Source organism: Sporothrix brasiliensis, assembly GCF_000820605.1.
Source record: "Sporothrix brasiliensis 5110 chromosome Unknown Cont22, whole genome shotgun sequence".
Lineage (NCBI taxonomy): Eukaryota > Fungi > Ascomycota > Sordariomycetes > Ophiostomatales > Ophiostomataceae > Sporothrix > Sporothrix brasiliensis.
In genome coordinates this window covers 1,612,985-1,638,871 of record NW_024467141.1, presented here as the reverse complement: position 1 = coordinate 1,638,871, position 25,887 = coordinate 1,612,985, and the positions used below count along the sequence as shown (strand labels likewise).

Here is a 25,887-nt window from a genome sequence, read left to right as displayed (position 1 = left end):
CCTTACCATCCTCGCCTCAACATCAGCATCTCTCACGAACTCTCTCCCACCCCAACCTGCACTACCACCTACCTCGCCTACGAAGAATGACCACCGACGCCCCAGTTGCTGCTGCTCCGTCCTCGCCCGTCGTTCCCCTCCTTGCCAACTCCCCGCCTACCTCCCCACCAGCAAAGCGTGTCAAGACCGACAGCATGGCCCAGCAGACGGAACAACCTCAGTCGCTCGCCGCCGCTTTGGCTCCGGCTCCTGTTCCCGCCCTCGCCATCCAGAAGCTCTCTGCCGACGCCAAGCTGCCGACCCGTGGCAGCGCCTTTGCTGCTGGCTACGACCTATACGCTGCCCGCGCCTGCGTCATCCCCGCCCGCGGCAAGGCCCTTGTGGACACGGACATTGCCATGGCGGTCCCCGCCGGCACCTACGGCCGCATCGCGCCCCGCTCGGGGCTGGCCGCCAAGCACTTTATCGACACAGGTGCGGGCGTGATTGACGCCGACTACCGGGGCCATGTTCGCGTGCTGCTCTTTAACCACAACGAGACGGACTTTGCAGTAGCCGCGGGCGACCGCGTGGCCCAGCTGGTGCTGGAGCGGATTGTGACTCCCGACGTGGTCGAGGTGGCGCAGCTGGATGAGAGCGTTCGGGGTGCTGGCGGCTTTGGCAGCACAGGTGGGTTTGGTGCTGGTGCTCCTACTGCGACTGCTCCGGCCGCTGCCGCCCTGGCCGCTGCACCAGTCCCGGCTCCGACGGAGGGCTCTGCGTAAGCAAAATGCTGTCCAACCTTGTCGCCATTACACGATACACTGGGTATGCAACGCGCCAGAGTGCTTTGCTTCGGAGTTTTACTTTTCTTTTTTCAAAACGGAGCGTAGGGAATGACGATCCGGGCAAGGATATGCTCGTAGCTTTCCCCTTGGGGTGAACCAGAAACATTATGAAGCTGGCTAGCAGGTAGCCGTTGCGTATCGGATGAGATATATATATATTGATAAACGAGATAAATATAAACGACACGAGGATTTTGTACTCAGCTTCCTTTATTGTTGAAAGTGATTATGCTGTCTAAAGCTGAAAGTTGAAAAAACAAAATAAAAAACCATGCCTCCCCAATGTGTCTAATATGCGACCCAAGACGTAGCCAGGTAGACTCCGTATTCTGTTTTAATGTATACTCTCACTCTCTGTACCTCTATCTTGCTCATCTACTCTTGCATCTTCACGGCGTGGAAGGATACGGTGGGCGACCGCAGCGAGTTGACGTTGCGCGGCAGCCGCAGCTCAGCCGCCCCCGACTTGAGTAAGTGCAGCGCCTTGGCGCGCTCCGCATCGCCTGTCACGCCGTGGCGGTCAAGCGTCGCCTCGGCAGCCTGCATCTGCACCTCCAGACCGTCGCACGTCTTCGTGAGCACCTCGTGCATGCTGGCCAGCACCTTCTCTGCTGCACGTGCCAGCGGCAGGTCAATGGCGTCCACGCTATCATCGCTCAACCAGGCGCGGCGCTGCAAAAGAGTGGCGGCGTCGGGTGCGTTCGTAACGGCTTCGCGCATACGCACAACCATGAGTGCGCCAAACATATCACCCGTGCCGCTAAAGTAGCAGTCGATGCTGGGGAACACAATCTTGAACGTGCGTGCCTGGCCCCTGGACGTGCGGGACGAGCCGATGACGGAGAGTGACGACGGCGGGTGGTTCGGGTGGCTGAGTGACACGGACGTGATCACAATGTGTGGTACCTGGAACTGCTCGTGGAGCACCTGGATGGCCCGCTCGAGCGTCTCCATGTTCTCGATCTTGACACCAGACAAGAGCCTGTACTGCATTAGCGCTTTGCCCAGAAGAACCAAATTAGAGCCAGATATTCTTTTCCACGGCCGACTTACTCTGCTTCAAATTGGTTCGGCAGGATCAGGTCGGCATGGCTGAGCAGCTTCTTGTACGCCGGTGCAACGTCGTCGGCCACGTACAGCTTGCCGTTGTCCCCCATGACTGGGTCGAGCACCCAAAAAAAGTCGCCTGGGTTGGCCATTTTCCGGTTGCGCAGCTCTTCGGCAATGCGGCCCACTGCCTGGACCGCTGCGGCCCCTGGCACGTACCCGGACAACATCATATCAAAGTTGTCCAGATACGACTGCTTCAGTCCCTCGAAGATGTCCCATATCTCCTCTGCTGATGTGCGTGTTCCTCTCCATTGTTTGTATCCTGTGTGGTTGCCTGTTCGGCCAGAGGCAGAAGTGCCGCGTTGTTAGTCATGGGGAGAGTCGAGACTCGCGGAGCCGAAGCGTTTTTGTCGTGAACGACAGGGGAGAGACGGACTGAACTGGACGGTGTTTAACGCAGCAACGTCACACCCTAAAGACTGCATAGCAAAAACGGCAATTTTGTTGCCCACATGGCTACATGAGAGCAGGCACCGTTCTGTCAGCAAAGCATTTAAGGAAAACAAAATACCAGGCTTTGTTATTTCTGCACGTGGACAGGAGCTTACCCAGACACAACCTAGGAAGCAACAGTTAGAACCGGGACCGGTGGAAAACGGCATTCGATCCATTTGCGAGACAAGGGTCCCTCTTACATGGCTAGCAATGGCCAAGACCCGTGTCTCGGGCACTGGCGGCTCGGCTGACATCGCTCGTGGCTCTGGCCGGGACGAAAAGATCGGACAGAAAGGACGGGGACGGGGGCGTGCCGGCGTAAGATCAGCGGGTACTGCGGCCGAGAAGAGTAGAGAACGACGAGAGTGGGACGCGAGGTGCGAAAGTTGCACAAAGAGGCCCCGGAAGTGGTGACTCTTACTCGGCAAGCGTCCAAAGGCGTTTGTGTTGGGGGTCGTGCGCAAGGCTGGCCGGCGGGAGGTGACGCAACTGAGGGGTTCGGCGCAAACTAATCACACGAGACGCAGTTCGAGAATTGGGGGCCAGGCGTTCACAAGTCGGGCAGAGCGCAGCGGCGGGATTGTAAACAAGGAGAATTTGTCGAGGAAGGAAAAAAAAAAAAAAAAAGGCGTCTGGGGAGAAAGAGGATGAAGGCGCAAGTACGGTTAGGCTTGGCAACCGCCCCGAGAAAATTGGAGAAAGCGCTTCGGAGGGGCTATCATCGGCACCGTGACAAATGGAAATACACGGAAGGAGCGTAGGGTCGAGTCTCACGACAAACTGACAGAGTAGAAGGAGCGGTGGTAGGATGCAGAAAAGATGTGTCAACGACAGTCGCTCCTTCTCGTGAAGATTGGACTGCCCTGGCACGAGACAATGCGTGCAAAAATGGTATGACCTAAAAACGGACAGAAGAGAATCTCCCAGAAAGGAGATAGTGTCCGTTGGCGCTGGCGCCGAGTCATTACGAAGGAATTGTCACCATGAAAACGAAGAAAGACGAGCTAAAAAAGAGGCAAAATAGGCGGCAGGATCCACCACCGCCGCAGTACTTGTAAAAATGCTCTTTCTTCTTCTGGCCAAGTCTCGATTCCAGGCTCCTTCCTTTTGGCCATTGCAAAAGGCTTTGCAGACTCTGGCTACTCTTGCCTGAATAGGAAGCACCGAATCCCACAGGCGCTGTGGTTTTGCGGTTGCAGGAGACTTAAAACGGCAGTCTAATTTGAAACCCATCGAGAGAGCCTGGGCCTACCCCGCGGGCGAGGCCGATCTCCGCAGATATTTTTATTCGGTATATCGCACCTGTAATTGCGACCTTTGGATTGGACTCTATGCACCTCATAACTGCTAAATAACTGCTCGGCGTGTCGTTTCGACTTGCTCTTCGTATGTAGAACGACCGCAGATTCCTCTTTTCCTTCCTTGTGCTGAATTGATCAGCAACGTGGGGGGTACGTTGGAAGGCATAACGACAAGAGGTAAGAACGGCACAACTTCAAGCATATTTTTTGGAGCAGTTGCATTGTCAACGAGAAAAAAAAAAAAAAATAAAGAAAGGGAGCGTCGATAGTCGTTTAAGTCACCTCGCCGTCCATTCATATAGTTAGTTACACGCCCCTGAAAGTCACGTCCTGCCACACGCACTGGGTAAACCAAACCCATATTTCCCATGTTCGTCGTGCCGACACATTCTCGTCGTTTTAAAGTCAGTCGTTTACTCGTCGTCGCCAATCTATGCACGTTAGACAATGTTTCCGAGAGAAGAGTTGAAGGGGAAGAAGAAGAAAGTTGTGTTACCTTTGGTGCCAGGTAGAACCGCAGGTAGCTGCTGCCCGTCAGGATGTACTCGACCAGCAGAGGCACCTCGTTCGAGAGGCAGATCTTGACCTGGCTCGACAAACTGGCGGCCTTGCAGAAGTTAACCAGGTACTTGAGCGAAAAGGTCAGCGACACCGGGTCGCTGAGCTCAATGTCAATGTTCTCGGCCGGCTTCTCCACGTTGGTGTGGCTGCGCAGGGTGACACTGCCGCTGCCAATGTCGCCATTGCTAGCAAACTTGATGCCGTCCTTGGTCGCCTCGATCGTCACCGACTCCGACATGGCCATGAGGTCCGTGCAGATGCGACGGAACTCGGCGCTGGGCATGGTGATCGTCGCCGCGTACTCGGTCTCGGGGATGCCCAGGTGCTCCTGGTCAATGTCCATGAGCTTGAGGTCGTACTCGCTGATGCGGTCGTTCTCGGAGCTCTCAAACACGAGGTTGAGCGAGTCGGGCGCATCCTCGGCCTTGAGCGTGAGGATGTCTTCGTTCTGTGCCGCGCGCAGCACCTTGGTGAGGGACGTCAGGTTGACGCCGAGAGCGACGTTGCGGTCGCACCGGTACGGCGCGAAACCCTCCGCCTTGAGCAGCATGGACACCAGCGCGACATGGCTGTTGTCCATGGCCTGCAGCGCCATACCCGAGTCATTGCAGTCAAAGTTGCAGTCCTGGACGAGGTCCTTGATGGCGTCGACCACCTGCACGAGAAGAGTTGGTCAATACTGAGGGACCTTGAGGGACGCAATCTGCATCCGATAGTTTCGTAGGCAACGAGCAAAACAAACCTTCTTCAGGATCGACGCCTGCTCTAGTCTTGCTTCTAACATGGCGGCGTTTTGGAGGGTGAAGATGTGAAAAGGTTGGTTGTTGAGGGGGGGAGGGAGACGAGGGGAAAATCGCGGGGATTACGAGGACGATTTAAAATGGTCGAGGCGGTCTGGCTATGCACGATTCGTCTGATGCAGTCGTCAAGGTCGGGCGTTGAGACGAAGAGGTGGGAAAAGTGAGAAATTAGAGATTGACGGAGAGGGAAAAGACAAAAGAAGAGAGAGCAAAAGAAGAGGGAAATACGAAAAGTGACGACACAATGCGCCTACAAAAGAAAAGGAAGGCGCGTGAACGAGAAAAGGAAAAGGCGAGCCAAGGCACACGACACGCTCCTGCTTTCCAGTTTCGCGTTTGGTCAGGAATCGACGCGTCGACCAGTTTAATTGAACCCGCCCTGGCGCGGGGCAGCTCCTTCTCTGTGTTGACAACTAAAGCACTTTTTGCCCCACGTGAAGACGCGCTGGCAGACGCCAGGCACGCTGAGCGCTGAGAGCAGTTGGCCGTGGCTTGGGTTGGTCATCTCTTGCTAGGGCAGGTAAGACCTTCAACTGTGATTGGCTGATGATGCTTAAAAACGAGCTTCACCAAACCAGCATATTATTCAAATACAGGAGAGGACAACAGAAGCACTAAAAAGAAAAAAGTAACAAACGAGGACAACTAGTTACGGTTTGCATGTCGAAATTTCGCCGTTATGTATTGCTGTCTAGGTCTGGTTAGTTTGCAGATGATAGTTCAAATGTTCATGTTCTTAAACTCCCGGTGGTAAAATGTAAGACAAGATGATGCAAATGTACAAAGACGGTACTGAGTAGGCTGCCAGTGAAGATAGAAACGTTTCCATGCCGTCTGGTTCGATCCTTTGAAACTGCAGTATGTATCCAGGCGCCATGCAATAGTAATAATAGAAACAGGTAGTAACGACCAAGAGTATGTAGCAAAGGCCATAATATGAACAGGGGAAGAGAAGATAAAACAACACAGAATGCAACAGGGAGAAGAAAGAAATTAGAAGAAATTCAAATGAAAAGTATCATCATAGCGAATTTCGGTCGACGTCAGACTTGGGCATTGGCCCGGTGCTGTCGCGGCCACCCTTCGGTCGTAAGTTGATCACCATCTCCAGCTCGCGAAGCATGCCCCGATTGGCGTCTGCCTGCTCGCGTGCTTCAGCCCGCTTCTCGCGGTCTTCTTTCATCTTGGCGATGCGCTCTTCACGAGTGAGCATGCTTCGGCGCCGTGAGGAGGGTGGCAAGGACACAGCCTCGAACACGACCTCTTCGTCCGGGTCGCCAACTGTGCTACCGCCAAGGGGTGAACCGCCAGTCAGCGCTCGCAGAGCATCTTCGGCTGTTCCTCCACCACTGTCGATGCTGTCCTCGCCGACTGTGGTGAGTCCACTTAGGGACGCTGTCGGGGAAAGGAGACCACTGATTGACGAAAGCCTCTTCTCGTTACGGTCGATACCCGACGCCAGTGCCGATCTGCCTTCCTCCCAAGCCTGGGTGAGCAACTTCAAATCTTGCCCGATGGAATCATACTGGGCTAACAAGTTGGGCCCTAGCTGTGTGATATCATCGGCTTCATTGAGCGACCGATCTGACTCTTCGCGAAGCAATGCCAGCTTGGCTTGCAGGCCCCGGATGCCGGTCGACAACGAGTTGAGCTTGCCCAGCTGCGAGCGCCATCGTTCACGACCTGGGGACAACGGTGCCGTCGGAGTGGCGATGTGCGGAAACGTCTCTGCCTCGCCAAGAATCGAGCGCATTCGTTGGTAGCCGGAAATTGTCACCTCGTTCAATGTGCGAAGTCCCTCTACGGCGGTGGTCCAGCGCAGATAATCGGACTCGTCGCCACGTGCCTCCAGTGCCAGGAGCGCGCACAGGAACAGCTTCCGAATTGTGTGAAATCGCGAGGTTAAAACGGTCAATGTTCGAATTGAGTCCGCATCATCAAACTCGGCCTCGGAAAAGCCTTGCATAGCATCGGAGATGTCGAAATCAGTGATGTCATGAATGTGGTAGTGCATTTCAAGTTCCGTTTGCTCTGCAAAGCCTTTCATGACCCCGGCCGACTGGATGTACTTGGGCAAGGCGTCGACAAGGGAGCTGCGGACCACCTTGCGCAAGCGCATGCAACGCCTCGACTGACTTCTGTCATCCATGCGGCTGATGGGCGGTAATGGTGCGCTTCTGTGGAATGGGGGTTAACAGAAATCCTTCATAGCAACCTGTCCATCGGAACGCGGAGGCCGGGGTGCAGTATTCCGACTGAAACACGCAAAACACACTTACATCCTGTATCCCCGCGAAACAAGCTCCACCTCCTTGATAAACGCGATTGAAGCACTGGCAGCGCTGTCAAAGTCGTGCGACTTTGCGACAAAGGACCGAACTTCTACCAGAGCCGACTGTCTGATGTAGCGAAGCCATTGCTGGCGTATGTATGCATGGCCAACAAACACGGCTGTAGCAACAAACACCAAGCCAAAAACAAAACGCTTTTTCGTCAGGTGCGCAATGCCGCCGAGGTACACCCAACGGACTGCCCACGAAAGGCCAAACGCGCTTGTCACGGCCACTACAATACCAGTCGCGGTTGGCAACCGCACATCAAGATTATCTTGGGCAGGCAGAGTCGCCCTGTCGTCTGGATCGCCGCTGAAATCGCCACTGCTGCTTCCGGGTCGTGTGGGCTGTTGATGCTGGCCGAGAGTAGCAGCGCCGAGGAGGTGGGAGGTAATGATTGTATATCGGAATTTTTCGATGAACTGTGCGTTATCAACACGGCTTATTGTTGACGCGACGGCTCTCTGCGGACAAACGCGAACGTGATTAGCATACACGGATATGGAACTGGATTTTGACAGGGTCATAACGCGTAGCACATACAGAGTAGCGGTTGTTGAGGGAGGAAGAGAGAGATGTGTTGCGCCGAACGTCGACACGCAGCGGGTTTGGGATCTTGTTGCGGAAGCGTTTTCTAACCATCGGCCGGCCGACCGGTGCAAATATAGGAGAGGGTGGGCTCGGTGGCGGAGTGTGTACGACATTCTGGTTGTCGTCTTTGGTCTCTATCCGCTGCCGTGGCTGTTGTTGGTGGGACTGGTGCTTCTGGTCGGGTGTAGGCGTCACAGGAAACGGGGAGCCCGGTGTGTCGTCAGCGTCAACGTCGTCGCCAGCAGATAGGTCCGCGGTGGACGATGAGCGGGTGATGGCCGGGACCCATGTGGTGGGTTCGTTTCCGCCCTCGCCTACAACCACAGGTATTCGGTTAGCACGTGGGATTTGTCGGCGCATATCAAAGGTTGACATGGGCGTTTTCCGCGACATCTACAGTTTATCGAAACAGATCCGACAAACGAGAACGCAAATTATATAGAATTAAAAAGATCAATAGTATCGTACCTCTCAGATACTCGGCGAGCGGCGTCTGGTCAAATACCACAGTCTCCATGGAGTCGGCTGGTTGTGGATGGCGGGCGCATCATCTGCTAGCAGCAAGCAGCGCACGCGATACCAACTTGAGGTGTTTGCTAGTAGCGTAGGCGGCAGGAGAGAAAGTGGCGACAAAGAGGCTCGACCGAACGCGGAGAAGTCGTAGAATAGACACAGTTGGCGCCGCCTCTTGGACGAAAGAGAAGGGGAAGGGCGAAAAGGGCGTTGGAAGCTACGGCGGTGGTATATGACGGTTTGGCTCGGCGGCAACGGAGGCGAGAAATGTCGTGACTGCGTAGGCGTGACGTTGAATGGGAGGTGTGCGGTGGTATTGAAGGTCGCAGGTGGTGTCGCGAGAGACACCACGAAGAGGAGAAGTAGGAGAGGAGAGGGTGTAGCCAAAACAAAACATGTGGGTTCGTCGGCGTGCGGAGCGTGGTGGTTGTTTTCGACAGCGTAGGGGAAGCACGAAGGTGCTGCGTGTTCGGTGGACAAAGGATAAAATGAGAAGGCGCGGCAGAGATAGAAGCTGACCGGGAAGGAAAGACACACAGGTTGGTCGCACTTTCCCGTTGTTTTGGTGTCACAGATTCCTCTTTCCCATTTGGGCTTGAAGAATAATATTACTCTCTACTATTCTCCTGCTATTTTACCGCATCCGCCGCGTTGTTTTTGTGGGAAATGAACAACATCGCCAAAATGAAGCTACAAGAGAGGAAGGGCCTTGTTTGCCCAAGGTTTACAGGGGTTGACCCACCGCGCTGCGCACGCTGTCGCCGAGAACGTCACACCCCAGCATTAGAATAGTTCTGCCATGTGCCTTCTTTCATCAGCGCAAGCCCCGTCAAATTGGACGCCGTGCCTGCCTCCTGAAGTGCTAGAATGACAGGGCAAGCGCCCCCTGTTGGCATTTTCCAGCGATTGAAACAAAACTCCAAGAGGAAGGAACGCTAGTCCTGAATCGGGCATTAAAAGGCGGGCTTCAGGTCTGACCAATCGGAGATCAGCGCAAACTGGCTGCCACATTAGAAGCTCAGAGGACGTCTATGTAGCCTGTTCAGATCCACGAAAGGGGGCATCGAGAAACACAACGACAAGTCATCCAAGCCGCACGCCCAATCCCCCAAACCAAACCCCACAACACACAGCTGCATCGCACAACACATCCCACGATGCCGACCGAACGCGATTTCCAGATCCAGCCTCTGGTCCAAGAGTCGATTTTGCACAATTCTCGGGTAAGCAAGGACGAGGAAAGTAGACGCGAAAACGAGCCTGATAAATGGGCACTCGACACTAACTGCACACAGACCCTTATCAATGTCCAGTCTCTGACGGCCTCGCTCTTCGGTGTCGGCGCGGGCATCCTCGGCCTCGAGTCCTACAACGGCTTTCTCTTCTACATTGTCTTTTCGCTTATCACGACGGCCTTCTTCTTCGTTTTCCGCGTCATGTCGGCATCGCTGGAGCTGCGAAGGGCCGGCAAGCCTGTCAACACCCTCGACACGAGTGCATTTTTCCGGGGCCCGTTCGAGTTCTGGACGGGCGGACTAGTGAATGGACTGGCGGGTTATATCTTGACGTGGACGCTGTTTTTTGGCCTCGTCAGAGCATAACCGACAACAGCTGAAAGGAAGGGAAGGAGGGCCGGTGAAGGCCACATACGAGAGAGCGATCATTTGTTACGGCGTTAATTTTCGGATGGTATTGTTTTCAAATGACACAAATACAAAAAGTACTATTGATACACATCTGATATTATTATCTCCTGCTTAAATTGGTGCGTCTTGCTTGGCGATGCAATATTTGCTACCTTCAGCCAAGAGCATATATGAAAAAAACGATGATAAGTAGGCTACGGAAGAAGTTCGCAAAGCCATACGGAAACAAATTGTCCAAAGGGAAGATGCAAAAAACAACAGAAAACAAACAAACGGAAAATCAAAGTATGTGAACCACTCAACACATGTCCGCTCAATCCATAATTTCGACTACTTTTCCAACAAAGCCATCCAGCACGGATCCTTCTTTGCTGGCACCTTCGAGAATCACAACCTGGGACCCGAGCTCGATCCATTCTCGTCCATATAGCAGCTCAAGGCGGACGCTGTAGCCATGATTCGATGGGGCGGCCCGGCTGCCCCATTTCTCATCCTCATCGCCATGCTCAAACGAATCAAAGACGCCATCATCAGTCGCCTCCATTTTTCCGAGGTCATCGGCGGGTGTGGAGCTCCAGACCTTGGCCACGCGACCCTGGGCGCGTACACTTGCCACATAATATGTGACGGGTGTGCCAATACTCAGACGGCCAATATTGACGTCCTCAAAAAAGGCTGTGAGTCCACTGGCTGCTTGGAGCTGAAGTCCACTCTTCAGCATGTGCTTGTTGGGCACCGCAACAACCATACCACGCCGTGGTTTGAGGGCAGCAGTGGAAATATGTACTTCGTCACTGCCGTCAGCAAAGCTACCATGTTTGGTTTGGGTCGGCGGAAGTATGACCAGGCCAATGGTGCCGACTTGATCGGCATCCAGAGTCTGGACAGGGAGGCGGAGGTTGCGAATCGTCTCTATGCGGGCTTCATGCCACTCCCCCTTCAGAGCCGACGCCGAAATGGCATTGCGGGCGGCGATACGCGCCAGTTCAGACGACGACGGGTGTGAGGATGACAGGCTGTTGTGGCTCGGGGACGCAGTCCTGTCATCATCCAGACCAGATCCTGTCCCATCCTCGTCGGATGGGAAGGGCCCGATTACCACAAGGTCGCCGACGGATAACTTGCCGAAGCGCAGGTATCCGGAAAGTACGTGGCCCGAATCGGCTGACTCTGCAAGGCTGGCGGTAGCATAAGACACAGGGCTCTTGAAGCGGTCCTCGATATGGAAGAGCGCTTCAGGTTGCTCAGGGTTGAGTGCCTTGCCAATGTAGTCGTTTGACGTTGGTTTAGGAGGTAGCGGCAAGGACTTAAGGAGGGCATGGATCAGCCCAATGCCATCTCCATTGACACAGCTCGTCAAAATCACAGGAACAACCGTACGGAAGTCCTGTGACTCGCGCATGGGAGTCAGAACACGCTCGATGGCTGCGGCATCGATCGAGGAAACGGAGCGCGTGTTTTCAGTCGCCTTTTGCTTCGACTGTAACAGCTGCGGCAAGCGACCTGCGTTTTTGATAGCAGTCCAGATAGGAGCCAGCGTGCGCTTCAGCGACTCCTTGTTCAGCAGGTCCGATTTTGTCAAAACGATGGCTAATGGCAGGCCAAGTTTAACACAAAAGTCGAGGTGAGCTTTGGCTAGGGCGGCGCTATTCGTTCCAGAACCCGATTCCAGTGGTGTTGATGTGCCACTCCCCGTATCACAGTCACCAGAAGTACCGCTATCAGCATCATCGGGGTTAGTGCTGAGGCAAAGAAGAGTCCAGTGCGGTGACCACCCAATGAGTCCACGAAGCGTCGTTCTACGAAAGCGAGGGTGGCCGGCCGAGTCGGATATGAAAACGAGACGGCCGTTCTTGGTGTAGTCGTGAATGCCGATCCAAGACTCGATGTTGGGGTTGGAATAGTTGACTATGACTTCGTCGCTGTAGCCAACGAGCTCTTGAGTGACAGTGCTGGTGAGGCCGGAGGCCATTTCATGGCGGTGCTTGAGCGAATTCAAGCGACTTTTGCCGTGCCCGTCGTCGAGCGCTCCCGTCGAGAGCGTGCCGAGCAGCGTGGATTTTCCAGACCCTGTCGGGCCGGTCAAGGTCACCCGCAATTGGTCGGCCGTCGTGGACCCCAGAGTAGTGGACAAATCGTTCACTCTGCCGCCATAAGACGTTGATATAGTTCCTGCCTCAGCCCCATTACTGCCGTTTCCCTGCGAATTCATGTGTGGCTGGACAAACACCTCCGCAACCCACAGACGATCACGGAGTGTTACGGTGCCATTTCCGGATGGGTTCGTCTCCTCGGTCCACTCGCACTGGCCGACTTCGACAATGCGAAGAATCTTCGAAACGCAACCAAGGTGGGCTGCCATCCAGCGCAAAGTGGCAATACTCTGGTCCAGCTCGTCTTTTGTAATGCCCACAAGCGCACCATCGTCGGCCACACCAATTTCGTAAAGAGCACCTCTAGACTCCTCCAGGCCGGGCGCCAACTTCCCAAGCGTGACAGGCATCTCCGCAATGGCCGAGTCCTCCGGTAGAAGCGGCAAAGCAGGGTCCTGCTGCGCAACAGATGCGTGGTACGGCGAGGACTGGCGTAGTCGCCAAAGGAGCTGTGTCATTAGATGCTCGCAACGACTTTGCCGAGTCTGCCCTGCCGTCGCCGACCCAACCACGCGACGTTTTTGAAGAAACTTGGGGTCGGCAGTGACCTTTGGCGAGCCGGCAGAGGCGGTCGGGGGGATAAACTTGTATGACCGCCGCGGACGCAGCAGCAGGTGCAGCTTGTACTCGACCGGCCCTTCTTGCGGTTCAGGAGGCAGTCTTGTTACCCCGTATTCAGAGAGCAAGCTGTGTGCGACAGGTCCATCGCCCGGGGTCTCGTCATGCCCGGCCAGGTGACCACGGCTCGAGGAGCTCGGCACGTCCACATCGGCGGCTTGGAGCCATGGGGACGATACCCGAGGCGGGTTCGGGTCGTACGTAAAGACAGACATCTGCCCTCCGTTTCACAGTTGGCCAAAAACGGCGACGTGCGCTCGCCCAATAATGATGGAGGAAGAGGAGTGCTTTGTGCTTAGTTTGGTAATGGTAATAATACGTGATGCTGCAAAGAAAGCAAAGAGACTGAGAGCTGGACAATGTGCGGTATTTGAGGCAGCATTTTGGCTTGAGAATGTTGGCGAGTCTGGAGTGGTCAAGACACAGACTGCGCTCGACAGAGGTCTCTGGGCGGATGTATATATAAAAGTAAACCTGTTTCCTGGTTCACGCACTGCTCAGACAATGGGCGAACATTGCAAGATGACTTTAAAAACGAGGCATTGACAGGGGATGGGTGGTGGACAGGTAGAGAAGAAAGGAAGAATAAGATGTTGTTATGAGCAATTGACGCCAGACTTTAGTGTCAGAACGGCCCACGGCGTAGAATAGTTGGCGCATGATGCCCCTCCACATTGGACGACTCCCCAATAGGGAAGCCACAATCATCGCAATGGGGTGTGACTCCTTCCCGATTCTTTCTGTGCGGCTACGAAAAGAAGCAACACGCATCGACGATGCAAGGAAACAACGAACGAGGCCAACCAGCGTCCTGGGTCGGCCTGGCAGCCTCGGGAGTCACCACTTCTCCAGCGCACGTTTTGAAGTCCCCAAAGCGATGTCCCCTTTGAACAAGTTTGGCCGCAAAGCGTGCTTGGTCCCTGCTCGTCGTGGGTAACCGACCAGTGTCATCGGGCTCCACCTTCCAATCCAGACTTTGAAAGTCGAAATTTGAAAGCATTCTACCTCCCTCGTACTGAATTCTCCCCAAACTAGGAAACGACAACCAGCTGAAGATGACCCAACAGCAAGCGAGGCAGGCAGCTGCGATTCAACACCGCCACAGACGAGGTAATGACGACCTATGTCCAGAAACAGAATGCGCCTGGGGCAAAAGTTTAGCGGCCTCCTTCCTATTTTTATAACTAGTGCCGTTGGGCATTGCTTGTTTTTGGAACGTGGTGCGGGGGCTGAGTTGCACTGTGAAATCGACACCGCCTAATCGGAGTGGGGAGGAGCCAGAACACCCTTAAAGCAATACCCCTAAAAGCGCTTTGCTCTGCCTCCCCTTAGCTGCCTCATCGACTGTTGGGCCGTCCCCTTTCGAAACCCTTTTCTGTGGCGAAACGTAGGTCAGACACATTGCTACTCTCCATCCACCGTCTTTCTTCCTCCTCATCGACACGGCTCTGCGACTCTCCCGCCTGCATTGCGTCCCGCATCTCTCACATAACAGCGCTCAATCGCATTATTCTTCCGGAGATCCTTCTGGACGAGCGGAACACAATTTCTCTATAAAGAATCGACATCCTTTCGGCAGAGTCGTCCCTCCACTCTCGTCACGATGCCTCGGTTTGGGTTTTCCAAAGACGACGAGGACAGCAAGAAGGCTAGTCTGTTCAGCAGGAAGAAGGGCAGCAACAACACGCAGGACGACAATCCGTACGCACAGCAGTCTCAACAGCCTGACCCTTACGCCGCACCAATGTCATCTCTGCAACGCCAGCAGGCAAGCATGGGCCTGCCAGTCCGGGGTGGACGTGGTGGCCTGCCGAGCGGGCCTGGTCCCAGATCAAATGCTGGCCCGCCGCCGCCTCGTGGCGGCCCGAGCCCCAACGCCAACCCTTACGCTTCGGCCGCAGGCTACGGTGGCCCACCGGCCAATGGCCCGGCACCGTATGGTGGTCCTCCGCCGAACAACGCGCCTAGCCAGCAGAGCAACGGCTACAGCGCCGGCGGCTATGGTGCATCGGGTGGTTATGGCAGCAACAAATACGACAACGACTCGTCCTATGGAGGCGGCCCCCCTCTTGGACGGCCCCCAACATACAGAAGCACAGCTGATAGCGATGGCCCTGGATCTGGAGGCGGTTACAGTGGTGGTGGTGCTGCCCGACTCAGTGCCCGACGAGGTGGCTACGGCGGCATGGGTGGCGCCGACGACGAGGCTGACGACTCGAACCGCCAGGCTCTTTTTGGCGACGCACCACAAAAATATGCCGAGCGCCGCCAGGAAGCCTCCAGCAAGTACCCGAACCCCGCTGACAATGGCGGCGGCTACGGCGCTGGTGGCGGTGAGGAAAGTGGCGGCTACGGCGCAGACCGCGAGCTGACGGCCGAGGAGCAGGAGGACGAAGATGTCAAGCGCATGAACCAGGAGACGCGGTACCTGCGAAACGAGACAGACCAGAGTCTCGACCGCTCGCTCATGATTGCCAACCAGAGTATTGAGACGGCACGGGGAACAATGGCGCGCATGTACAACCAGCGCGAGCGGCTGCTGAATGTGGAGAACAACCTCGACGAAGCGGCCAACCACAACAAGATTGCCGAGCACCGCGCAGCGGAGCTGAAGCACTACAACCGCAGCATGTTTGCCGTCAAGGTCAACAACCCCTTCACGTCCAAGCAGCGCGCGGCACAGCAGGCGCAAGCGGCCATTGACGAGCACCGCAGCGAGCGGGAGCAGCGCGAGGAGACGCGCCGCTTGGCATACCTCAGCAACCGCAATGCCGAGCAAAACTTTGAGCAGCTGGAGCGGACGGCAGAGCAGAACCGCCGGCTTGGCCAAACTAAGTCGGGCATTTCGAGCAAGTTCAACCTCGAGGACGATGACGAGGAGGACATCCAGAAAGAGCAGGCCATCAATCAGAAGATGGACCTGCTGTCAGGCGCTGTTGGCACGCTGAATATGACGGCGAAGGCCATGAACCAGTTTGCCACGGAGGATCTGGATCATATTGACAGAATTGCTGCCAAGGTATGTCATCTCACCAGTGCTGTTCTCTGCGGCACATTGCTTTCAGTCAGCTAACACAATGCTACAGAGCGACACTGTCGACGACCAGGTGCGTGCCAACCGGTACAGACTAGAGCGCATCGAAAAGGGCCGGTAATAGGTTGTGGCCCTGAAGATAAGTTGGATTGTGTTGGTCGTGGTTTTCACCGGGTTATTTATGTATTTATTTCTTTTTAAGTTTTACATTGTGCCAGCAGTTTCAAATTATATTTATTTGCGTTCCCTTCATGACATGTGGTATGAGTATCAAAAACATGGCGGACACAAGTTCACAATGGGCTCCTTTGTGGCGGTGTCATTTTCGAACGCCGATCTAGGACACGGACCGCTCAATATTGCTCACCGAAAATCAACTCCGTGACAGACGCCGGCTGGAGATGTGTCAAGAATGTAGCGTAACCTCAAATCATGTAATGACTTTGTACAACAGACATTGGCAGAAAAAAAACTAGGGCAAAAGAACTCTCGACTATGGTGAAAGCACGGTTTGGCCCCCAACACTTGTTCCAAGTAAGATACTGGATCCTCCGGCGCTTATGGCGCCCGCACGTCGCTTCGGAAAGGGTCTTGGGGGCCAGGGTTGCTTTGCGCGTGTCCAATCAGGGGCGCTTAACGGCCTAGAAGAGTGCTTTGAATGGCCATCACCTGCATAAGCTTTCAGTAGCCCCGGCGTTCTCGTTGGTGAACTTGGGGCTTTGCAAATTGACTGATGTCTCGTCACAGGCAGACGATAGACGAGGGTCCGTGTCGTGATGTGACATTCATCTGGCACGACTCTTTACCGTAAACAAAAGCAGAGAACGGAGCGGAGAGATGTTCCTCCTCCCCCCGCTCATCATCCGAATCCTCCAGATTCGAGCGGACGCAAAGCATAATACCTTTTATCTTTGCGTTTGTCGCCGCTGCCCTCCCTCATCTACAGTTGGATTTGGCGGGTGCTTCCCGGCCGCTGCTCGAGATCGCGGGTCGCAGAAACGGCCGCCTTAGCCTCCCAACTCCCGTGCCATGGACGGCTGCTGCCCACCTTGGCGTGCTGGTCAGGCTACCTGGTTGGTATGCGGCATCTGACGTAGACAATTCCAACGGCTCTAGCCAAAGAGATGTGGCTGCCTCGCGGCTTTTCTTTACCGCGATGATCTGAAGTGTGCCATGAAGCGTGTTTTCGAGAGCCCAATGTCCTGGCTCGCCGATTCGACGCGGTATTGCGCTCGCGCATTGTGCATGCCATCGCTGTTAACCATAGACGCAAAGCAGCCAAAGCACCAATGCCTCAAAGTATCCAACAAGTCGTCGTCCGGCGAGATGCTGCCCGTCGTCACGCCGTCGCGTCGTGCTTAAGCAGACATGATGCACGTTAGGATACCATCCCAGGTCGCCAGCGGCAAGCTCAAAAGCTAAGAGCGTTCGGTCGCTAGACGGCCGCTCTTGCCTGTTGGAACTGAGTCGTCGAGCGGCACTAATACGGCGCACAAAGTGTGGAATACAAGAGGGAGTCGCAACCAGGTATCTGACGAATACGGTAGGCACCCGCCAGTGGCACACTTTCCCTCCTCGGAACGAGGCCTTCGGGCAGACTCAGGCCCAGCCCACTTTCCCCATTCAATCCCGGCATCCCCTATCTGTCCGCCCCTCCCCCTCCTTTGCGCCTATGCTCTGGCACCTAGAGGCCAGCCAACGGCCTGGATTTGGGAAGGCACTACCAACACCTCCCTCACAGCCATTATTCCTGGGCGGCTAATTAACCATTGCCCATCATTCACAACTGCCCATCTCTTGTCCTGAATAACCTCAAGACCCCAATATCTCTTGTCTCTTGTTATTCTCCATTTTGTGATATTTGTCGATCCAGCTTCCACTTTGCATTGCGCCCCTATCGACAGCGCCGCATACGACTGAGCTTTGCCGCCCTGTGCCATTTGCGCCCAATATTGCCAGCACAGCTCCCGCCGACACCGCCCGCTGACGTTCTGGGCATTTCCCACCTCTTCGTCACCTTATTGTGCCAGCTCTCGACAAACACGGGTTCGTTCTGGCCGTCTTTTTTATTCTGTTCACGGTATTTTTCGCAGAACTGGCATTGCTCAGCCGGTCCTTTTGCTTCCTAAACGGTTAGCGACGTCAGGAAGAGGGTGCTTTCTACAGTTCCGCATTTCGAATCCTACACCCCGACAGCATACGACACATATACAACGAGACAACGTTTCGCTACGACCTCCGCCGATCACGCATCTGCTACCTGCTCCATAACACTGTTTCGATATACCGGCCTTTGGCGAATCAATACCTCTACCCGTCCCTTCCGGACTCGGACGTCAGGCGTGACAGCAACACGACAGTTGCACCGCCTTCCGGGCCGAATCTTTTGCGGCGGCTCACTCCTGGTTCCTCTGTTACGAGCGTCTATCAGGAAGAAGAGCTGTTGAACTATAACATAGCCCCCGAGCAAGCGCTCTCTTGCGACCGAAACAATGGTTCAAGCCCCTATGATCTCGGTGCCGCTCAAGGCTACCAACGAGATCGACTGGATTGTGCCGCTGAAAAACTATATCCGTGACACATATGGCGACGACCCTGAACGGTATGCCGAAGAATGTGCGACTCTAAACCGTTTGCGCCAGGATATGCGCGGTGCTGGTAAGGATAGCAGCTCCGGGCGCGATTTGCTCTACCGGTACTATGGGCAGTTGGAGCTTCTTGACCTTCGGTTTCCTGTTGACGAACAGCATATCCGGATCTCATTCACATGGTACGTATTGAACAGTGGCTGATCCAGCTCGTGGTATGCCAAAGATTGCCATCATATTGACATCTCCCACCAACTTATAGGTTTGATGCGTTTACACACAAGGCGACGTCGCAGTTCTCGCTTGCGTTCGAGAAGGCATCTATCATCTTCAACATCTCCGCTGTTCTGTCCTGCAATGCCGCCCTCCAGAACCGCTCCGACGAGTCCGGTCTCAAGACTGCCTACCACTCTTTTCAGGCCTCTGCTGGAATGTTCACCTATATCAATGAAAACTTTCTCCATGCTCCGTCGGCTGATCTGAGTCGGGAGACCGTTAAGACGCTCATCTCGATTACCCTTGCCCAAGCCCAGGAGGTCTTCCTAGAGAAGCAGATTGCCGACCAGAAAAAGGTCGGCCTGCTGGCGAAGCTCGCGAGCCATGCCAGCTCATTGTATGCCCAAGCAGCCGAGGGTGTCCAAGCCAACGTCGACAGAGCCATTTTCGAAAAAGTCTGGCTCTATTTTGTCCAGGTATGTTTTGCGTGAGCCGGTTCTCCTATGGTTGGTACAAAATCGAGGCTGACCATTCTTCCTCTATAGATCAAGGCGAGCCTTATGGGCTCAATGGCACAGTACTTCCAGGGCCTCGCCGATGATGATGCAAACAACCATGGCCTCGCAGTATCGCGGCTGCAAGTCGCCGAGACCCTCGGGAAGGAGGCAGCCAAGCTGGCGACCAGCTTCCCTAGTTCCTTGCCTTCAAGCGCAAACTTGGGGGCCGACACCAGCACACTGCTCGTCGACATCACCAAACGGCATCTGTCCACGGTCCAGGAGAAGCTGCGCGGCTTCAACAAGGACAACGACTTCATCTACCACGACTCGGTTCCCGACACAGCCAGTCTCCCGCCCGTTTCCAAGCTTCCTGCTTGCAAGCCAATACCTGTTAGCGAGCTGTACGCAGGCCAGGACATTCAGCGCATCACTGGACCTGACCTTTTTGCCAAGATCATCCCACTTTCCGTGACCGAGTCGGCAAGTCTGTACGATGAAGAAAAGGCCAAAATTCTCCGCGCGGAAACCGAACGGGTCGATACTGCGAACAGCGAGATGGCTGCCAGCCTTGACTATCTTCGTCTTCCAGGCGCCCTCCAGGTTCTCAAAGGCGGGTTTGACCAAGAGGTGCTCCCTGACGAAGACTTCCGTACCTGGTGTGTTGACGTGGCCGACCACGAAAGCCCCGAGGCCATTTTCGAGCCCCTGCGTCATCAGCGGGAGGCAATTATTGCCACGCTGGACAAAAATGCAAAGCAGCTCGACATGGAGGAGAGTGTCTGTGAGAAGATGCGCTCCAAGTACGAAAGCGAGTGGACCCAGCAGCCCAGCTCGCGGCTCACGACAACACTTCGTGGGGACATTAAAAACTACCGGGACGCGCTGGACGAGGCGGGGACCAGTGACGGGCTTTTGGCCTCGAAGCTGCGCCAAAACAGTGCTGAATTCGACGAGATGCGGACAGCGGCCCAGCATGGCGAGGTCGACGCGCTGTTCCAAAGAGCCTTGGCCAAGGTACGGGGCAAGTCTGGCAGCCAGACGACGAGCCCCAGCGAAGGCAACCTGCTAGACACCGACTTTGAGGACAGCCACCCCAGCGTACCAGACCAGATCAATACAGTGGATGAGATCCTGTCAAAGTTGAATCTTGTCAAGCGGGAACGCAACCAGGTGCTGAAAGATCTCAAAGACAAGGTAAGCCCAAGTTTTTCTTCTCTCGATAGCTACGTGGTATCAATACGCGGGCATGCACTGACAAAACAGATTCACGACGACGATATCTCGCAGATATTGATTCTGAACAAGAAGTCAATTGCAAACTACGAGACACAACTGTTCAAGTCGGAGCTGGAGAAGTTCCGCACACACCAAAACCGACTTGTCCAGGCCAACCACAAGCAGGCAGCGCTCATGAAGGAGCTGACGGCCGCATTCAACACGCTCCTGCAGGACAAGCGCGTCCGCTCGGAGCAGAGCAAGTACGAGTCGGTCCAACGGCAGCGCGCTTCCGTGGTGAACAAATACAAGCGGGCATACCAAGAGTTCCTCGATTTGGAGGCAGGCTTGAACGGTGCCAAGCGGTGGTATGCGGACATGAAGGAGACGGTTGACAGCCTCGAGAAGAACGTGGAGACGTTTGTGAACAACCGTCGGTCCGAGGGCGCACAACTGCTCAACCAAATCGAGCAGGACCGCGCTGCCAACAAGGGCCAGCAGGCCGAGCTGGAGAGGGAACGCCTACGGGGGCTCATGGAGCGCATGTCCGTGGAGACCACACCCTCATCGCAGCCTCAGCCACCCGCCAATGGCGCATCATCGACACCGCCACTACCGTCGTCTTCGGGCGGTCTGTCTGGGCGGCCCACGCCCATGCCACTGTACTTGTCTAACAACAACGCGCCACGGTACCCGGCGACGAACTTTACGGGGCAGTATCAAGTCCCGAACTCACCGCCCCCCAACCAGACTTCCATGCCATCCCCATACGCCAGCCAGTTCGGCCAACAGGCTGCGACGTACAACCCGAGCGCACTCGGCCGCATTCCCGGCCCCGCGTCGCCTCCGCCGACGATGACCAGCTTCAACATGAACGCGATGCGGGGGCCAGCGTCGCCGCCACCGACACAAACGGCGTTTGGGCAGCCCGGCAGCCACCAGTATAGCACGTACGGCAATCAGCAAGCCAACCAGCCGCCGACAACACACTCGAGCACGCCGTCCAGCTTTGTGCCAGCTGGTTTCGTGCCGCCGCCGCCGCCCCGTGCACCGCCACCATTGGGCCCGCAGCAGACATATCATGTCAAGCCGACCGACTACTATTCGCAGCAGCAACAACAACAGCTGCCGTCTCAGCAGCAGCAATACCAGCAGTCGTTCCAGCAGCAAGCGCCGCCGCCTCAGCAAGCTCCAGCCGACCCGTGGGCAGGGCTTAACTCGTGGAAATGAGGGATGATGAGAACGAGTTGAGCATGGGAATGGAAGATGGCACAAGGCGGTGCTGGCTACTTCTTAATGCTGTTGAATAATGCGTATTTGTTTAAGAGGAGCCGGGGTTTTGGATGACTTTCAATTTCATTGTTTTCGTTTTAACTTATTATAATGCATGATGTACTTAGTCAGAAAGATGAATTATTGCATAGAATAGTCTCGCTTGTGTTGATTTTCAACGTATAACACAAACGTGGATAAAAATCGTAAAATAATCTCTTAAAATACCCAAATCACAGAAAAATAAACGCCCGTATTTTTGTATCGTACGCAAGTCGCAATGGCCCTTTCTATAGCTTTACTATTGCTCAACGGACAGTTCTCACGATCACGTTGTCCGCCGGGTCGTGGTGTTCCTAAGCGAGTACCGCTTCTTGGGAGTCCGTGTCGCCCTCGTGGTACGCGTCTTCTTTGGAGATGCCTGGTCTTCAGAATCGTCTGTTGACGACGACGGCTCGGGTGGTGACGACAAACTCTTCTCGTTGACGGGCGTCGCAGATGGCGAGGGACTCATGGCACGCAGCCAGCCAATGTTGGACGAGGTACGACGGTGGCGGCCGTAGTGGCGGTTCGGCCGTTCCAACAAGGCCATGGACAACCACGGCACGAGCGCGACGGCGGCGACAAAGACAAGACCGACAATGGTGCATGCGCTGACACTGGTGTTGGAGGCAATGCCGCCGATCCGCAGGCGGGTCGACCGGCAGAACGACGCGAGAGTCAGGGCGTTGTCGGCGGGGACCACGCCGTGGCCTTTGGGAGTGGTGGTCGCCGTCATTCCGCGGCACGCCGGCACAAACTCGGACGCTGCGAGCCAGCCGAGGCCAACATAGACAGCGGCGGCGACACCAATGGGGATGCGGAAGCCGCGCAGCTGGGGAATCTTGGCGTAGCCCATCATGAAGCGGCCACAGAGGCCGACGACGGAAAATAGGACGGCCGAAACAAGGACCACAAGGGCAGTTTTGGTGGTCGATGACGTGCCCAAGACCTTGTGGACGAGGGCACCAACCCCGACGTTGTGGCGGGCCGCAACGAACGGCAGAATGGCAGCATGAGCGAGGCAGGCCACAGCGACCGATGCGGCGGCCGAGAGCACGGCATAGACAAACGAAAGGCGGATGACGAAGAAGAGAAAAGTAATGTCCCAGAGAAAATCGATGACGGCCTCGGTCGAGCCGAAAAGGCCGGAGATGGGCATTGTGGCGGTTTTGCTGGACGGATGCTATATAGGTGGTTTCGGGGGGGGGGAGAATGGAATTGGTTCGATTGAGGTTGCAGGGGCGCTCTGGACAGTGGACAGCTGCAACGGCGAAACGTTGATTTCTTTATTGTTTTGGAAGACAAAAGGATGTCACAAAGGGATGAGCTTCGAGGGTCACCTGTCCGTTAAATAAGGCCACCGCTGTTTTTGCTTCCCGAGCAGTTGGCAGGAAACATCACTCTGAAAGAGCCGTCGCCCGAGGAGCAAGCGAGGCAGGCTGTCTGGCGATCTCTGGCGGGATGAAAAGGAAAAAGGTAGTGGTGGTTGGTTGTCCGACAGTCAGCGTCATCGGCTTTGGCTGTTTGTGTATTGTGTCCGTGATGTGGTTAGACCTGATACATTGGCCCCAAAAGGGAAAGAACTGAGCCTGTTAGTGCCAAAGCCGACGGACGCGCTACGGGCAGCCGCATCGTACTATATTTTCAGTGGTGCAGAGTGGTGTGACACGCCCAATATGGGCTACTCTGAGACCAAAAACAACAGGCCACGTCTGCCGCACACGAAACCAGTGACACTTATCGCAGCTGTCCGACGGGAAACAAGTAATACTTCACAAAGAACGTTACCAGGGGCCACATGACTTACCAGCAGTGGCGAGCCGGGTTGGTTCCTAGAAGCCGCTGGAAGCCGGCTGCCGTTGCCTCGTCTTTGCGCTATCTTTGCTCTGCCAGCGAGTGGAAGGGCCCTTGTCTGATGCGTGTATGGCATGTGATTGTAGACAAAGTAATATAGGAATATATAAATATATAAATTGAACGGTCTTTCTGTATTCATTGTATTACGTGCTGTGAATAAATGCAAGGGGATGGGGTATGGGAAGGGGCATAGAGGGACGCGAACGACAAACAAGGGAAATCTAGTGAGACAAGGGAAATGACCGGGAATGCAAGAAGGGCTGGAAGAGGAATATGTACAGGCGGGAGTGATGCTTCGGGAGGCTTGGTGAGGTGTCAAGGGCAGGGAGCGGGAAGTGGATGAGATGTGGGTGAGGATCACCAGGAGCCGTTAAATGTCCGTCTTCTGCAGCTTGTCGGCAAGCTCGTCCACATCCTTGTCCTTGACCTGCACCACAGGCTCCTCCTGCGCCTCTTCCGCCTCCTTGATCAGCTTCTCAGCGCGCTCCTCGGCCGTCGTGCCCTTGGCCTCCTCCTCTTCCTCCTCCTCCTCCTCCTCCTCTTCGTCCGAGTCCAATTCCTCCAGGTCGCTCAGGCTGTCCAGACCCCATGCGTCCTCGTCCACCACGTCGCCGCCAAGCTTCTCCTTGCGCGCCTCAAACAGCTCCTGCAGCATGACCACCGCCTCGTCATCCTCGGAGAACTTGTTTCCGTTGACCTCGAGCTTCTGCAGCACCGGCAGCGCGCCGCTGCCGGCCGCATCTGACAGTGCCTTGAGCCCGGCTGCCGTGATGTCATTGTACTGCAGCCGCAGGATCTGCAGCTTCTTGTTCTGGCCCTTGTTGAGCGCGCCCGCCAGCAGCACGCCGCCCTTGGCGCTCAGGAGCGAGTCGCCAATGCCCAGCTCCTCAATCTCCGTCCACCGGGGCACCACGCCTGCCAGTGCCTTGGCGCCCATCAGCGTAAACGTGTTGTCCTGCAGGTCCAGCACGCGGATGGTCGTCGCGTGATGCAGGCCCGCGCTCAGCAGGTGGCTGATGCCCTCCTGGCGGATGCCGTTCTGCACCATCTTGACCGTCTTGACTTTGCTGTGCAGCTGGAACGCCTTGGCCCACGCCGTCATGCTGCCGTTCTCCAGCCGGTTGCGGCCGCAAATGACCGTCTCCAGGTCCGGCACCTCTGTCTTGGGTTCCGCCTTGCGTGCCTCCTCCTTCTTGGCGTGCAGCGCGCTCAGAGCATCGGCAATCAGGATGCCCGCATGCGGGCCCAGGCCGTTGTTGTTGAGGTACAGGTGCTGCAGCGGCACGTGCGACGCCAGGAACGCCACCAGCGGCGCCTGCGTGTTGAGGCCAAAGGCGTTGTCGTTGAGGTTGATCGTGCCCAGCTTCGGCAGGTTGAGCAGTGCCGTCAGCAGCGACGACAGCGCCTCAGGGATCTCGTTGAGCAGCCGGCCCGTGAAAATGTCCGCCAGATTCGCCGTGGTCAGCGTCTTCTTGGTCGCCAGCACCTCGCCCAGCAGCTGGCATGCACCCACGCCCAGCGTGTTCCCCAGCAGCCGCACCTCCTCGACATCGTCCATTGCCCGCAGCGGCGCAATGTGCGGCTCGATGTCGGCCGCCGTGTCTAGCTTCAGGCCCTTGCCTTCGAGGGAGAATATCTTGGACGCCATCGTTGTAGACGTTGATGTGGGTGTTGTTCGTTGCGAGTGGCAAAGGGAAGGGACAGGATGTGTCGAGTCTCGCGTAAAATAAGTGCTTTGGAAGTCTATTGTTCTCTATGTGCACGTCGTTCCGTCTTTGATTTGAAATATGAAAGAAACAGAGAAACAAAAATGCTGGGCTATGGAGACAAACTGGGCTCCAAGGGGGAATGTGCCTGGCAGTATTTATTTGCTGTGTTTACTCAAAAAGTTTTTGGGCCAGGCCCCTCTCGTTGCTAGGAAGCTTCGCTGGCTCGCTAGGCCTCAATGCACGGCGGCGTGGGGGAGGGGCACGACCTGGACGTCAGCGGTCATCCCCTGTGAAGCCCCTGTAATTACGGAGTGATACCGCCCACTGGTTTCCTCATTTTTTGTATAGTCCATGTGCAGCTGGCACCAGCTGGCACCAGCTGGCAGTTCCTTTAAACGTCTAGATTCTGACTAATCCCGTATCCCTGGCGGATGAACATGGGTAATGCTCAATCTGGTCGAAGCGGCGCCTTCTCGTGCAGGAAGGTGTACAAGCTCGCATTGTGAAGGGCTGATGGCGCCAAAAAGCTCCCAATCGCCATGCTCCTTTGCGCCCTTTCTCAATTT

At 55.5% G+C, this 25,887-nt stretch overlaps 9 protein-coding genes across 9 annotated transcripts; 4 read left to right on the top strand and 5 right to left on the bottom strand.

Moving 5' to 3' along the window:
* Nucleotides 1-86: 86 nt before the first annotated feature.
* On the top strand, nt 87-764 carry SPBR_08684 (dUTP pyrophosphatase; the record flags this gene model as incomplete). The annotated part of the gene is made up of 1 exon (XM_040766922.1): nt 87-764. One exon carries the CDS (start codon nt 87-89, stop codon nt 762-764), a length of 678 nt encoding a protein of 225 aa, XP_040614741.1.
* Nucleotides 765-1,202: 438 nt separating this feature from the next.
* On the bottom strand, nt 1,203-2,626 carry SPBR_08439 (pyridoxine kinase; the record flags this gene model as incomplete). The annotated part of the gene is made up of 3 exons (XM_040766677.1): nt 1,203-1,809; nt 1,881-2,158; nt 2,573-2,626. 3 exons carry the CDS (start codon nt 2,624-2,626, stop codon nt 1,203-1,205), a joined length of 939 nt encoding a protein of 312 aa, XP_040614740.1.
* Nucleotides 2,627-4,086: 1,460 nt separating this feature from the next.
* On the bottom strand, nt 4,087-5,018 carry SPBR_08600 (proliferating cell nuclear antigen; the record flags this gene model as incomplete). Its single annotated transcript, XM_040766838.1, has 3 exons — nt 4,087-4,104; nt 4,170-4,889; nt 4,977-5,018. The coding sequence occupies 3 exons, from the start codon at nt 5,016-5,018 to the stop codon at nt 4,087-4,089; spliced, it is 780 nt and encodes a 259-aa protein (XP_040614739.1).
* A 1,037-nt stretch (nt 5,019-6,055) lies between these two features.
* On the bottom strand, nt 6,056-8,475 carry SPBR_08188 (proliferating cell nuclear antigen; the record flags this gene model as incomplete). The annotated part of the gene is made up of 4 exons (XM_040766426.1): nt 6,056-7,211; nt 7,314-7,831; nt 7,911-8,272; nt 8,427-8,475. The coding sequence occupies 4 exons, from the start codon at nt 8,473-8,475 to the stop codon at nt 6,056-6,058; spliced, it is 2,085 nt and encodes a 694-aa protein (XP_040614738.1).
* Nucleotides 8,476-9,628: 1,153 nt separating this feature from the next.
* SPBR_08744 (uncharacterized protein) lies at nt 9,629-10,072 on the top strand (the record flags this gene model as incomplete). The annotated part of the gene is made up of 2 exons (XM_040766982.1): nt 9,629-9,694; nt 9,767-10,072. 2 exons carry the CDS (start codon nt 9,629-9,631, stop codon nt 10,070-10,072), a joined length of 372 nt encoding a protein of 123 aa, XP_040614737.1.
* Nucleotides 10,073-10,430: 358 nt separating this feature from the next.
* SPBR_08150 (GTP-binding protein) lies at nt 10,431-13,103 on the bottom strand (the record flags this gene model as incomplete). Its single annotated transcript, XM_040766388.1, has 1 exon — nt 10,431-13,103. The coding sequence occupies one exon, from the start codon at nt 13,101-13,103 to the stop codon at nt 10,431-10,433; it is 2,673 nt and encodes an 890-aa protein (XP_040614736.1).
* Nucleotides 13,104-14,491: 1,388 nt separating this feature from the next.
* On the top strand, nt 14,492-16,043 carry SPBR_08408 (plasma membrane snare protein; the record flags this gene model as incomplete). Its single annotated transcript, XM_040766646.1, has 2 exons — nt 14,492-15,907; nt 15,975-16,043. 2 exons carry the CDS (start codon nt 14,492-14,494, stop codon nt 16,041-16,043), a joined length of 1,485 nt encoding a protein of 494 aa, XP_040614735.1.
* Nucleotides 16,044-18,414: 2,371 nt separating this feature from the next.
* Nucleotides 18,415-22,647, top strand: SPBR_08079 (vacuolar protein-sorting protein BRO1; the record flags this gene model as incomplete). Its single annotated transcript, XM_040766317.1, has 6 exons — nt 18,415-18,692; nt 18,773-19,202; nt 19,272-20,420; nt 20,490-21,643; nt 22,033-22,255; nt 22,324-22,647. 6 exons carry the CDS (start codon nt 18,415-18,417, stop codon nt 22,645-22,647), a joined length of 3,558 nt encoding a protein of 1,185 aa, XP_040614734.1.
* Nucleotides 22,648-23,982: 1,335 nt separating this feature from the next.
* Nucleotides 23,983-25,260, bottom strand: SPBR_08494 (Ran GTPase-activating protein 1; the record flags this gene model as incomplete). The annotated part of the gene is made up of 1 exon (XM_040766732.1): nt 23,983-25,260. The coding sequence occupies one exon, from the start codon at nt 25,258-25,260 to the stop codon at nt 23,983-23,985; it is 1,278 nt and encodes a 425-aa protein (XP_040614733.1).
* Between the last annotated feature and the right edge of the window lie 627 nt (nt 25,261-25,887).